The sequence below is a fragment of the Mesoplodon densirostris genome, chromosome 7 (assembly GCF_025265405.1).
Source record: "Mesoplodon densirostris isolate mMesDen1 chromosome 7, mMesDen1 primary haplotype, whole genome shotgun sequence".
Classification (NCBI taxonomy): Eukaryota; Metazoa; Chordata; class Mammalia; order Artiodactyla; family Ziphiidae; genus Mesoplodon; species Mesoplodon densirostris.
In genome coordinates, this window is record NC_082667.1 from 113781547 (window position 1) to 113796447 (window position 14901).

The following is a 14901-nucleotide window of genomic DNA, read 5'->3' on the forward strand; positions in this document are numbered from 1 at the left end:
TACAGCAGTCACCTCTCCAAGGGACCGTGGGTTGCCCATATCAATGTCGCAGGGTCTGTTCACTAAAGGCCCTAGGCTCCATCAGTACTTTCCTTACAGCAGCTCTTTCAGGCTTGGTCACTTAGTTGCTCAGCCAGGAATCTTGAACACAACTGCTGGAAGGAAAGGACCAATTCAAGACAGCTCTCCAAATAGCAGAAGGAAATGACAGTTCACAATCAGAAAAGAGACACTATGAAAAGTAGACAGACTAACTTATGAAAGCACAGAAATGAGGGTGAGAGGCCATCACATTTCAGTAACCAATGAGCAGCACTATGTCACAGGACAGGATAATAATTGGCTTCAAAATGATGACACTGCATGAAGGTAAAGATGTCTACTCTGTTTAAGAGGACAGCAGAGGGGCTTCCCTGGTGGCGCAGTGGTTGAGAGTCCGCCTGCCGATGCAGGGGACACGGGTTCGTGCCCTGGTCCGGGAGGATCCCACCTGCTGTGGAGCGGCTGGGCCCATGAGCCATGGCCGCTGAGCCTGCGCATCCAGAGCCTGTGCTCCGAAACGGGAGAGACCACAACAGTGAGAGGCCCGCGTACAGCTAAAAACAACAAAAAAAGAGGACAGCAGAAAGTATAATTCCCTTTGAAAGAATTTTGGGAAATAATACTTGCAAATAAATAATTAAAGCCCTCCCCCCCAATTTTAGTGCTTAAAGGAGCAACATTATTATTTTTTTATTTGCATTTTATTTTATTTATTTAATTTTTATACAGCCAGGGAGCAAGATTATTATTAATTTCTATGGATTCTGTGTCCTTTGGGGAAGTTGGATAAATGATACTTTCTGTGCACGTGCAAACACATGTCATGTCAGTTATATTTACCTCGATTTTCATATTTGACAAAGCACTTCTAGTTTCTTCTAAGAGCATAGAATCGGTAGTGAGAAGGAGTACACACTTGTGTTAAATATTGTGATCGCAATGAAGCAGCACATTGGTTTTTTCCACGCCTCAGCTCTGTGATTCAGGTAAATTATTACCTACGTGGATGTCACTTTCCTTACTTGTAAGTAGGGTGGCAGTGAGATTCGTAAGCATAAACGAGCGCCCAGCACAGGACTGGTGAGCATGGTGGCACCAGCTTGCCCGGCCAGCCAGAGCCCGTTATACACTTCTCTTCCCAACTCGGTGTCCCATGACTGCATGTGGCTAGCTTGAAGTCAGCCATGGTGGGCGTGTTTACACCACAGAAGTGGGCAGATAAGACAAGGCCTTTTTTCCTGGAGAGGCAGTTTTTAAACGTTTCCAGCTTGCCACAGGTGGGCCCTCAGCCGCTCTTCATTCCTGCACCCTTGCCTCTCCCTGACATCATGTTTGTCGTCTGAGTTGCTCTATGTGCTTTGCTCGAATCCAGCTTGCATCAGAGTCACTGAAGAGCTGGCTACAACACGTACTGCTAGGTCCTGCTCCTAGACTGTCTGATTTAGTCAGTCTGGAACGAGGCCCAAGAATTTGCATTTCTAACGCTGACGTTGCCTGTGCAGGAACCAAAGTATGAGACACTGGTCTAATCTACTAAACTGGAGTCTCCAGTGCAAAGTGTAGGGCACAGAAGAGATTCCCATCTTCTGTCTCAGACGATAGCATGACAAATTCTATGCATACTCACCTAGTTCTTGGCACATATACCATCAGATTTAATCTCCTTAAGAACCCTAGGAAGGGGCTTCCCTGGTGGCGATGGCGCAGTGGTTGAGAGTCCGCCTGCCGATGCAGGGGACACGGGTTCGTGCCCCGGTCCGGGAAGATCCCACATGCCACGGAGTGGCTGGGCCCCTGAGCCACGGCCGCTGAGCCTGCGCGTCCGGAGCCTGTGCTCCGCAACGGGAGAGACCACGACAGTGAGAGGCCCGCGTACCGCAAAAAAAAAAAAAAAAGAACCCTAGGAAGTAATCATTACTATTTTAACCCCCATTTTATAGACGGGGAAACTGAGGCTCAGAGGGATTAAGTAACTCACCCAGGGTCACACAACTCATAAGCAGAGAAGCCAAGTTAAACTCAGGTCCTCCCACTCTGGGGCCATTGCATTCGTGGTACAGACTGTGGGAAGCTCAGTGGTGAGTAGAGGCTGGAGTCAGCATGCCCAGCTGTGCACCCGCAGGGCCACATCAGCCCAGGGGGTGCCTCTTTCTTACCTGCCTTAAGGTGTTGTATGGGCTTGCAGTGGTGGTGTCCAAATCCATACCCTCTCCTCCCTTCACTGCAGCCCCTGGAGTCTCTAAACTGGTGGGAAGGCAAAGCAAGTGGGAGAGGCAGAAAGCACAGAGAGAGGGCCATGGAAAGACACTATTTGAAGCATTATCAAGCTGGCACATGTGGGCATGTGGAAGAGGCTTACAAAGCTGCTGTTCCCGCAGGAGGTTTGGGGGCAGGTGTCAGCGGGGTGGAGCAAGGGAATTGGGCTGGAGACAGAGCCACAGATTGTCGGTGACGAGCGCTGTATCTCCTGCCCATCCCTGGCATGTGTGTGGCATGGAAGGTGCCCAGTGGGTGGGGCAATTAGCCTGTATCCCAGGGCGCCTGGCCCTGTCTCCTGCTCTCCTTCCCACTGCCTTTCCTCCGTTAGATTGCTCCGGGCTGCCAAAGCCGCTTTGTTGGATCTGATGAGTTTATTAATTTCTTGGGGGCTAATGGGAGGGTTGGTGGGACATTCATTTCCTGACTGGAGCTTGGGGGCTGATTTGTCTTTTTGCCACGTCCCCAGAGGTGGGTGTGGGAGGCGACATGGCTCAGGCTGTCGGATCTGGGTCTGGGTAAATCATTTCTTTCTCTGGCTTCTGTGGCAACCTATCTACCTCGTGGCTTGGGTCAGACAGGGAGTCTGGAGCTGGGGCAGGCAATTAGTGAAGATTGGGTCCCCTGAGAACAATGGGGGTGGGAAATTGGGGGGTGGGGGGAGCGGGGAGGTGAGGTCTTGCTGGTCCCGTCGGTGTGAAGTGCATGTTTAGAGGACAGGACTCTGAGAAGTTCAGTCCTGTCCCAAACATCCAGATGCTGACATCCGGCCTAATTGTTCTTTATGTCCTTCTGGCCAAATCTGGCCCTTCCTATCCTAGGAGACTGTCAGAAGCCAATCCTAGCCATTTTGAAGAGAGGGAAGCAGCCTCATGTCACCTGACTTTGTGGATGTAAAAACCCAGGAGGGAAAAAGCCGTGTCCAGGGTTCTTGCTGTGTGGCCGAGACTCCTTTGAGCCTTTCTCTGGTTGGCCAGGCCTGCTTATGTGGAGGAGCCCTTGGCATCCCTGCCCAAGAGACAGCCGTGGACACGGAAAAGTCTTGGATTTAGGAGTCCGACAGCTCTGTGTTCAAGCCCGTGCACCACCTGCTAGCCAGGTGACCTTAGGCAAGCCGTTAAACCTCTGAGCCCCAGTTTCCTCGTACATAAAAACATCGTCACTACTCCACAGGCTGGTGGGAGAATTCAAAGAGATGATAGAACACATCCAGCACAAGAGGGGTCCAGTAACTACTGTTCTCCTTCACCTGAAAATCTAGCTGCTCATCCCTCATTCTCCCCATCTCTCTCCCCTGCAGAGAGAGAGGAGGAGGGGAAGCTCAGGCCATACCCTGACCTGGCTGGTCCCTCCTGTGGGCCCTCCAGAGACCAGAGGACGCTTGCCTACCTCTTGCTCGTGCCCTACCGACAGCAGCACTCAACCCAAGTGATAGCTTCCCCCGCCTCAAGTACCGGTCCCTGAGCAGGGTGCCGGGCTGTGAGCATGAGCAAGCCAGCCCCTCACAGGCTAGCCGGGGAGGTGGACAAGTAAACAGAACGTGCAGTAGGACACTGGAAGAGCCAGGCAGGAGAGCCACGAAGGCTTCCTTGGGGAGACTCATCCAGGGTTAAGAGCCCAGGGGTTAAAGCTCAGGTGTCTCAGCTGATGGGGAGGTGACCTCGGGCAAGTTGGGTGGGCTCTTATCTTGGCGTCAGTTTCTTTATCTAGACGGGGCTTCCGGTGTGGATGTGCAGACGGCGCGACCTGTAAACTAAAATGAACAGGGGCACGTGCCGCGGTTTTCTGCCCACGCAGAGGTGGAGAAAGCTGCCCAGCCCCCTCCGGTGGCGTCCTTGCTGAGGCTTGGAGAGGGGTTTTTGGTCATCTCTCCTTTGGCAGGTGAAAGACTCACCTGGGGAGACCATCGGGCTCCTGCCTGGACCTGGAGGCATCCAGCCTGGCCCTCCCCTCTTCAAGGTCCAGACCATGACGCCAGGGAGATGGTTACTGCCCCCTGTGACCCCCAACGCTCTGGCCCCGGGGGAGGGGTGTGGGGACCAAGAGTGAGATGTGTCTTTATTGTGGTTGGAGCTTCCACAAGAGGAGCCCAGAGCCCAGCTCTGGTGGGTAAAGCCATGTGGCATCCATGGAACTTGTGAGGGTTTTCCAGGGAAGCTGCCGCTAGTGCCTGGAGATGCCTGGCAGAGGCGGATGTGTGCATTTCGTTGGTTATCTAGCCAGCTATCAGCCATCTCTCCTGGTGGCCCACCTCCAGCACCCAGCAACAGAAATGAGTTGCCAGGGGCTCCAGTTAGTAGAAATGTATTGGTAGCACACACACGTATGTGTAGTTATAGAAAGGGTTCCACTGGGAAAACAAACAAACTCTGTAAAAACCCAATGATGCTGAATTTTGATTTAGGTGACTTTTCTAAAATGGGGGAACTGAGTAAGTTGTGGATATTTTCCCCCCTAGGAGTCAAGACAATGGGGAAAAGGAAGGAAACTAGCATTTATTGAGTTTCAGCTTAAATACATTCTCACAATGACCACATAATGTTTCTATTATTCCCATTTTACAGATGAGAAAATACCTTCAGAGAGGTTCAGTCATTTCTGGGTTTACTCAGTGGAGAGCCACGCTCCTGGGTCTGGCTGAACAATGTAACCTCGAACTGGCACATGCATGATCTCAGCTGGCTCTGCGAAGGCGGAGCAGACGTTACTGCCCCCATTTATAGCTGGGGAAACTGAGACTCGGAAAGATCGAAGTAACTTGCCTAGGTTCTCGCAGCCAGCAAAGTGAATCCACCAGGACTAGAGCCTGGTCTTCCTTCCCTCTTCTGGTTCATCCGGCCATTGAACCATTCAGCAAACATTTATTGAAGAGCCTAGGAAAGGCCAGTTCTCTCCAGTAGCCGTTCTGGTTCTTATTTAGATAATGAGGCTTATTGAAGGCAGACTGTAGCGAAAGGGAAGGCTCTGTCCTGCCTCCAGATGACACAACTCCACGGGCCCCCTTCCCTTCTGGGTGAGAGAGCATCCCTGAACTGCATTGCATTCCTGATTTCTTTTTCCATTTTCCTCTTCCACCTCTCTCTTAAGTCTTCCCCTCCCCTCGCAGTCTCCGCACCCACCCCTGACCCCCACAAACCCTGGTAGCTCCACCCTGGTCCCACCCCTCTGCTCTGCACTCTGCATCCCTCCCTCCTTCTGTGACGTACATGTACCCCTGCCAGAGGCAGGGGACCGACCTCTCAGCTCCCCCAGCCCTGGAGGCCCGCAGGACCTCAACACCCCAGCTCCCCAGCCTCCTCCTCCCCCCACCCCTTCCCAGCCTGTCTCCTTGGTCTCCTCAGATTGGCCAGTGGCACGTGGCAGACGGCCTCAGCATGGACAGCCGCCTCTACGCCTCCAACGTCTCCGACAGTCTCTTCAACACCACCCTGGTCGTCACCACCATCCTGGTAAGCGGGTGCCCCCTGGGCCTCCCAGCTGCCGCTCTCCGGGGTGCCTCCTCCATCTCCAGGCGTTCCCAGCCTCCCCGTGAACAGAAGATGGGAGCTCTAATCACAGCACGGAGGCCAATTTATGACAGTGTAATTAAACTCAAGTTGCTGTTTCATATGGAAATGATATCTGATGAGTTCCAAAGCAGCTGGGGAAGCAGGATGGGGTGGCAAGACAGCACAGTTGGTGGATGCCTCTTCCAGGGGCACCCTGACAGCCAGGGCAGCTGTGCACAGCCAAGGGCAGGGCGCCTGGGACACGCGGGAGAAGTCCCCCAGGGTGGCTCCGACTCTCAAGACAGCCTGCTTTGCTTGGTTCCTGCTTGAACAAGTTGCATCCCTGGCAGTGGACACCTGAATCTCAGTGGGTTTTCATGGCCTATTTCTTCATTTCCAGATGATCAAAAGAAAGTTCTCAATCTATAGAGCAAGGGACCATCTGCCTTTTTTATTTGATTCAGTTCTCTTCGACAATTACCAAGCCCTTCCCCCGTGGGCCAGGCACTGTGCTCATTCTTAGAGACACGAAGCTGAGTAAGACTCAGTCTCTGTCCTCAAACAGGCTGTAGTTTATTAGATGGCACGAATCAAGTGCGTTCACGGCCCAAGTCATCTTCTTCTCCCCTCCCCCCATCCCTGAAGACTTCAGGTTTTAAAAGATTTGTCCATTAACCAACTGCATGTATTAAGTAATTATTAGTTTGCCCCCTTCCCCCACCTCCTTTTAACCAATCAAAAACCTATTTCCCTGCCGGGCCCAGCATCTTATCCACAGGAGGTAATCAGTGTGGCCGCACTGATGGAATCCCAGCCCCAAACAGACTCGACTATTAGCCTGTTCAGCCTATTGTGCTGTTGCTAACTGTGCAAGGTTTGGAAACGTGTCCCTTTCTTTCAGGCTTTCAAGATAATTAAAAGAGCTCAGGGACCTCCATCACTACATTCATGAACTCCTGGGGCTCAGGAGCCCTGCACTGAAATAACTGATCCCCTGTGAGCAGAGCAGGATAAAAGCCAGGAAAGAGGCACATGCCTAGCGCCATGGGGGGTGAACGAGAGAGAGGTCCCATGCCATCGGGGAGGTCAGCAAAGCCTTCCGAGGAGAGGGACATTGAGGATGGGCCCCCAAAGACAGGGCTGATGAGGAGGGAGAAGTGAACTAAGGAGAGTGTTGTCAGGCACTCAGGAAATGCTAAAAAGTGCAGGTTTCTAGGAAATGGGCATTGGTAGAGGGGGCAAGGCCTGAGGCTGGAGAAGTGGGCTGGGTCCATAATGCTTAGGGACCTGAATGTCAAGCTTGTGAGTTTTCCCTTCATTTGGTACGAGACAGGGGGTCACCGAATATTTTCATTCATTCATTCAGTGAATTTGTGGGGGGCACTCCTGTGTGCTGGGTGCTGTTCTAGGTGCTCAGGTGTAGACAGAGCTGAGGAAAGGGAGAGGGGCTGCTGGCTTCACTGAGAAGGGCAGATCCGAGTAGACACCTGATGAGGTGAGGTGACAACCACGTGGCCGTCTGGGAAGGAACATTCCAGGCAGAGGGAACAAAGCAAGGGATGGAGAAGGCAGTTCCAGCTCGCAGGGTTTTAGCCCCTCCCCATCTCAGCCCAACCTGAGCTCATCTGAACCAATGTGGAAATATCAGCAGGATTTGGGGGTGGGGGTGGGGTGTCACCAAGCCCCTGAGACCTGGGAGCGCCTGGCTGAGCTGCAGCGACGCTGACCGGCAGTCCTGGCCGAGTGGGGGCAACGTGTGCACAATTGCCACGACCTGCTCCGCCTCTGAAGGACTTCCCGAGTCTGTCACCTGCTGTCCATCCTCAAGCACATGCCCTAACATAGGTGTAGCCACCTCTTCGCTGGAGCTGCGTGTGGCCTCCTCAAAGGCCCCCTGCTCACTTGTTCAGTCTGCCTCTCCCGAGCCCCGCCCTTCTGGCTGCGCCGTCATTCTAAAATCAGAGCCGTCCTGTCATTCCCTCACTTCAGTGCTGCCCAGGAGCGACCGGCCACGAGCTTGGAATATAAACCCCTCGTCCTCGAGCCCAGCCTGCTGTACCCGCTTCCTCTCCATGCCACGTGGGGTCTGGCAGCACTGGACTGCCTGACAGCTCCTCACTGTGTCATATGCTGTTCCCTGCCTCTGTACATGCTGTTCCCTCTGCCTGGAATACCCTCTCTGTGAATTCCTGTTTCCACCTGGAAATACTTGTACAGCCTTCACAGCTTGGCTCTGATGTCCCCTCTTCCGTGAGGTCTTCCCTCACCTGCCTCCTGCCTGCTCCCTGCCTCTCGCATTTTGTACACACCTTTCTCCTATTAGAGGTGGCGGTACATCTCTACCTCCCCTTCCAGAATGAGGGCTCCTGAAAGACTGGGGGGCCTGACACAAAGTAGGAGCCTGATAATTACAAGTTTCTTTTCTTTTTCTTTTTTTTTTTTTTTTTTTTTTTTGGCTGTGTTGGGTCTTCGTTGTTGTGTGCGGGCTTTCTCTAGTTGCGGTGAGTGGGGGCTACTCTTCGTTACGGTGCGCGGGCTTCTCATTGCAGTGGCTTCTCTTGTTGCGGAGCACGGGCTCTAGGCATGCAGGCTTCAGTAGTTGTGGCACGCAGGCTCTGTAGTTGTGGCACGTGGGTTCAGTAGTTGTGGCACACGGGCTCAGTAGTTGTGGCTCGCGGGCTCTAGAGCACAGGCTCAGTAGTTGTGGCACACGGGCTTTGTTGCTCCCCGGCATGTGGGATCTTCCCGGACCAGGGCTCAAACCCGTGTGCCCTGCGTTGGCAGGCGGATTCTTAACCACTGCACCACCAGGGAAGTTCCTGATGATTAGAATTTGAATGAAGGAATTCCTTCCTACAGGGTCAGAGATGTCCCTTAAAAGCCAGTTAAGAGTTTGAGAGAGAAATGGGGACATTGCCGGGTTGTACTTCCTGCCTTTCCAGGACTGGAATTGGACGGGGCTCAGAGCTCTGGCACAGGCCCACGGGGACACTGAGACCGCAGGGTCATGCTTCTAGACTGGGAAAGTCAGTCTGACCCTGCGTGTGTGTGCCTGTGTGTGAGTACATGCACGCACACGGTTGTTCACATATGCACACGTGTGCTCATGAGGGTGGGGAAGGACACTTTTGTGTCAGGCGACATTTAAAAACATGGCCAGTATGATTCCAATGAGAACCTTCTCTCGTGCATGTGTGTAGAAGTCAGTAACCCTTACCAGGAAGGATTACCTTAATTTAGTCCCTGGGGGCCATTTGGGGGATCTCCTTGGCAAATGGTCATCTGAATGATTTATCCCTTAAAACTCAGCACACAGGCTTGTTGCATCCTGCTCCTGTCAGGGTGCAGCTGGGACTTGTGAGCGATTTATTGGTTAACGCCGGCAAATACACAGAATTAGCCGCAGCTCCCACCCCTAGAACACACCCCTGCATCAGACCCCAGGTTAAGCACTCTGCCCACATCACTGCCTGCCAGGACAGGGCTCCAGGCCAGCATGCGGCCCCCAGACCCTCCAAAGTGCCAGTGAGTTCCGCCCCCTCCCACACGGTTCCTCCCTCCAACACTGGCCTCCTGTTTATTTACTCTAAATATGTCAGTGAATTTTAAATTAACTTAAGTGCAGAGAGTTCTCGGGGAGAAGCGCTTTGTGACACTCCTTGGGACCGTTAAAGATACCCTGGGAGGTTGCCTTTCCAACCCAGGCGTGGAAATGCCCAGCCAAGCCCTGTCGCTGAGGCCATTTCAGCACTTTTCACCCACGCAATCCACAAGTGCTGGATGCTGGGGCCGGGTGGGGGCCCCAGAGACAAGGAGGAGTCTGTCCCAGCCTCCACGTACGTTCTACCTGCGAGGCGGCACGTGTAGGAGGACGAATAAGGACTGTGTGGAGGCCTGGCTGCGAGTGCGGAAGGGGTTCTGAGAAGTGGGTTGGGGTCAGAGGCGGGCTGGGACCCCAGGGACAGAGATGAGTTAGGTTAAGCCAAAGCAGGACAAAGAGAGGCCCGTGAGCTGAGGACAGTGTGTGTGCAAGTCAGGGAGCGTGGCCCCATTTCACGGACACGACAGCGCACTTGACCATGAACCAGAGGCACATCACCTTCAACTTGGAGCTCCCTCTCCCTGGCACGGACCCTCCGACCTTCCCCTCTTCCGCTTCATCACACCCACAAGACCACTCTCCCCCTTCCTCCCTTTGCGGCCTCTGGCCTGTCTGGTTCCCCATCTTCCCCAGCCCAGAAGCCCCTTCCAGCTTGAGCTCAGCAAACCAGCAGTTCAGCACTTCCCTCTGTTGGCTTCTAGAATTGACCCCACCATGATGCTCAGCCATCTCCCCTCCTGCCCGTCCCCGAGTCCAACTGTCCTTGCAAGCCCTGTGCCCAGCTGCCCAGCTGCATTCAGCCTCCTGACTCAGCTGGGCCTGGGCAACCCTGTACCCCTCTCTGCTCACCCCACATCGTGTTCCCCGAGGAAACCTTTCCAGGCGCCAAGCCTTCCCTCCTACCTGCCCCCAGCTCTGGGGGCTGGCACGGTTCCGTACCTTGGGCCTCCTCCCTCCATCTCTGTACCCACATCCATGCTCTTCACCTTACCCCCAGGCCCACTTCCCATGTTGACCTAGACCTGGCTCTCCCGGGACTTTGCTGCACTGACTAGCCTTCTCTTTCTTCCTTTTCTCATCTCTCCTTTTCTAAGGATTCCTCCCTTTGTACCTACACCTGTACTCTGGTCCCTCCCATCCTAAGACACCATCGCTACCACCTTACCTACACCCTCCTATTTAGGGGATCATCCATCAAGGGATTGGTGGATACTGGGCATCCTCCAAGCCTGTTGCAGGCAGAGGAGGAACTGAGGTTTGGAGAGAGACGTGACCGGTAGCAGTTGGGTGGAGAAGCTCTGCCAGCTTTTGTCTCTGAACTTCTCAACATCCTGGTCGGCCCTCACCCGTGCACCTCTCTTACACACCCGTCCTTGCGGGGTTCTGCCATCCCCTGCCCCCTCCCCACCCCAACCTGCCTTTGAAGGTCTCCAGGGACACGTGACCCAGATGCCCTTTCACAGCCCTGCTTTCTCTTTGTGGGAATGTCTGCCTTCTCCTGCTTGAAACCCTTTCCTCCTTGACCTTCATGACCACATCTTCCTGACTGTCAGCTCTTCTGGCCGCTTCTGCTTTGGCCTCCTCTACGGCTGCTCTTCCTTTTCCCCCTCCCTAAGATCAGGTCTTATCCTTCTGCTGTCCTTCCCCCCGATGGTCTCTCATATGCTGCAGCTTCAGCCACCGGCTCGATCCGGAGGCTGCCCCACATCTCTGCCCCCGATCCTGCCCTCACCCAATATTCCAACATTCAGTCGGATGTTCCCTCCTGGATCTCAGATTCAACAACCAGCACCTCAGATTCAACATGTTCCAAAACCTCTTCCTTTTCAAACCATCCATGGCCATGATGACATCATCCTTGGTCATCTGCTCAGGCTCCAAGGGTCTGAGGACCTTACCCTCTGTGCCTCACACCCAACCTGGCATCAAGCCTGACCCTCTCTGTGATTCTTCAGCTTTGCAATCCAATCTGACCCCAAGCACGGCTCAGGACTCAGCATCCCGTATCAGGAGAGGGTCCGTCCTCACTCCCAGACCTCTCTCTTGCTATATAATATTCTTTACTCACATCCTTAAGTCTTTAAAACCCTTAGCGCTTCCCTGCTATATATGTATGATGCACAGTCACCTCGTCCTGACACCCAAGGCCCACGCTGACCCTAATTCATCCTTCTAAATTTATCCACCACCCCTCCCCTCCACACAGCCCAGGCTCCCACTCAAGGGCAGCCCCATCATCCACCGAATGGGCCACGCTCCTTCTCACTCGGGATTTGGCCCTTGATCCTGCCTTTCCCCTGCCCATGAACAGCCCTCCATTCACACCACTTCCATCTCTCAGTGTTCTGTCTTCCTCTGGAGCCCAGCTTGCATCCCACCTTCTCCATAGAACCTTCCCTGGACGTTTCACCAGAGAGACCCTCCTCCCAATGCTCACAGCTGGACGCCTCCTGCCTCGGGTTTGCGGTTGTTCTGTGCATGTAAGAGTCTCGCTTGCTCTGTTGTCAGCATCCTTGTATCTCAGAATCTGCCGTGATCCATCTATGTGGAATAAACAAAGGAAGGGGACAAAAAAGGAAGGAATGAAATGCAGGGTGGGGTCAGATGATGACCTCAAACAAGGTGGAGGGGCTTCCACTGGACCCTCTGTGCAGTGGGACTCTTATGTGTTCCAGGTAAGAGAAGTGCCTTGAAGTCAGGGAGAAGAGCTCACTGCCACCTCCGAAGTACCCCATTACCCAAGCCACTTCCCTCCTTCCACCCTATCTTCTTCCCAACCTCCTGTGTCCCCGACCCCCTCGTCATGTGTGGCTGAGACACCAGGGCTAAGATGAGAATGACAGCTGCCCAGTTTTGCTGCAGGAAAACCCGTATTTAATGCTGAAGGGAAACCACCAGGAGATGGAAGGCAATGACCGCTACGAGGGCTTCTGCGTGGACATGCTCAAGGAGCTGGCGGAGATCCTCCGGTTCAACTACAAGATCCGCCTGGTCGGGGACGGCGTGTACGGCGTGCCCGAGGCCAATGGCACCTGGACGGGAATGGTCGGGGAGCTGATCGCTCGGGTAAGGAAAGAACAGGTGATTTGGATTTGGGGGTGGGCTGAGGGGGCAGCTGGAAGGGCAGGAGGTTGTGCTGCAAGCTCATGAATCTTCCATTTATTCGTCCATCAGTCATGCAGTTTTCATGTATTTGTCCATTCATTGCACAAATCTTTCCTGAGCTGGCAACGAGCCAGGCCCTGGTAATATACGTTGGCAAATAAGACCACCTTGATCCCTGCCCTGTGGCTCTCCCGGTCCCAGTCCAGCACCTGTAACAGGTAACGGAGGCCTTGACCGCTGAACATGGCTTAGAGAATTGGGGTTCCATTCTCGGATAATCCAGGTGCATTTTGTTTGTTCTGATTATTTTTTTGGTCATCAGCACCTTGGGCAGAGCTTGGACAGGCCCTGGGAGAGTCGAACACACCCACATCCGTTGACTTTGACACTTGAGAAGCACCGTCAAGGAGACATGGTTAAATAACAGGGGAAAAGGGATCCCCTGTCAGAGGAGTTGGTCACAGTTATGGCTGTTTCTTTACTTCTATGCCCTGCTCTCCTTAATGTGCTTTTACGGACCCAGGGCCAAGGTGCACTTGGGCAGACTGTGGATTTTCAGAGTGCATGTGGAGACTCAATTAAAACTCAGGTGAGCGTCTTAGGGAGTCAGTCGTCGTTAGGTTAGAGCAAGGCTGTAGAAAGTTCTTCCAGGGGCAGAGCTCTTGTTTTCTTGGTATATACTGTTACCATCTGTAAAAATTAAGTTGGTTGTTACTAATTCACTGTCCATATTCCCATAACTGAGTTTTTTCTGCTCAGGAAAGGTGATGGGTATCCAATGTGGACAGCACAGACCTAGGTTCTTATGGGTTGGTTCTTGAACCAGTCCATACCTCTCCGTGCCTTCCAAGTGCAGAAGGAGCCCCTGCAGCCTCCCAGCCAGTGCCAAAGTGCAGGGTGCTTTACATACATTATCTCTAATCCTCTGGGAATGTACCTTTTAGTTAGTTGCTATCCTCATTTTACAAATGCGCCCCCTGAACTCAGAGAGCTAAAATGACTTGTCTGCAGCCACACAGTTAGGGTGAGACGGGGCTGGGATTTGAACCCAGATTGGTCTAACTCCAGAACCCACATTCTTCCCACCTCAGAACACGACCTCAGCTGGACTGGGATGTCACCAGGAAAGGTCTGCATAAGTCTAGGCCCTTCCTTCTCTCCTTCCTTTTTATCTTCCCTCCCTTTCACTCTTGCTTGCTTTTTTCTTTCCTTCCTTCTTTTCTCCCTCCTCTTTATCCATGGAATTAGTATGATCTTAACCCTTTATAGGTACCAAACTTGGGGTAAAATATACATTTTTTAAATCCTAGTCTTCAAGGATAAAAGTGTTAGGGTATTAAATAAGTAATCCTTGGCAATGCATGATGAAAAGTTCTGTACAGACAAAAGCATGGAGAAGGTAATTAAGAGCTGAGGTGGGACGGTGGTGAGGGGTTTGCATGACAGCATTTGCAGTGACCCAGCGGGGTCAGTGGCAAGACTTGTTCAGGGAGACGGTGAACTGTCCAGTTCCTAGAGTCCAGAGGGAGGCTTTGCTGTCAGGGAGAGGCTTGCAAACAATCAACAGAAGGTTGCAGAAGGCCCAGGAAGCCCTGGGAGCCTCTCACAGGGGCAGAGTGGGAGGGCGAAGACTTCTTCAGGGAGCTGTCTGCTGTCTTTGAGACTCAAGCCCCCAGCTGACGATGCCCACGCTTCCTTCCGCAGAAAAGGATGTGCTGCTTTTCTCGAAGTCCCAGAGCCCCTCCTGAGGCAGTCCTCTTGTTTGGATCCCCTGGTAGAGATGCAGTCCAGTGGTTAAACCCCAGAAAGCTGAAATGCTAGGCCTTTTCCTTCCCTTCTTACCGACGTACTCTGTCACCTTGAGCCTGTTTCTTCAGCCCCCTTGGCCTTCCTGGTGATTGGTGGGGTGACTTCAGGGATGTCAGAGTCAGTACACAGCCATCCCCTTATCAACCCCCAAATGAGCTGTGACATGGACTGGCAGGAAGAGGAGAGGAATCCAAGACTCAAGGACGTGCAGCTTCGTACTGAACGACTTGGGCAATCAGACAGGATCTTAAAATTCACTCCAGGTCGGCTTTCAAGTCAAAACACTGCTGCTTTGGTCTCATCAAGGCTTGACTGCGCAGTATTAATTAATTAACTAATTAACCCGTTCGTTCAATACAGATCCATCGAACACTTTCCTCTTTCCTAGACAATGGAGATACAATGGGGGACAACATAAACGTACTCACTACCCTCATGATCTTACTAGTGAGAGACAGATATTAATGAATGATCACAGTAGGATATTATTAACACACTGTGTTAAGTACAAAGAAAGGGGAAGTAGGAGCTATGAGAGGGTACCTGGCGGGGAGGGGTCCAGCCTTGAGAGGCAAGGGGACAGGGGAGGGAAGGCTTCCC

At 52.9% G+C, this 14901-nt stretch overlaps 1 protein-coding gene across 1 annotated transcript in view; it reads left to right on the forward strand.

The window, feature by feature from the left end:
* The window catches only part of GRIK4 (glutamate ionotropic receptor kainate type subunit 4), a 311029-nt gene that overhangs the window by 224986 nt on the left and 71142 nt on the right, over positions 1 to 14901 (forward strand). The window contains exons 10-11 of the mRNA XM_060103224.1: positions 5640 to 5747; positions 12250 to 12453. Of these exons, the coding sequence (XP_059959207.1) occupies positions 5640 to 5747; positions 12250 to 12453 (312 nt within the window). The remainder of the gene's footprint in view (positions 1 to 5639; positions 5748 to 12249; positions 12454 to 14901) is intronic.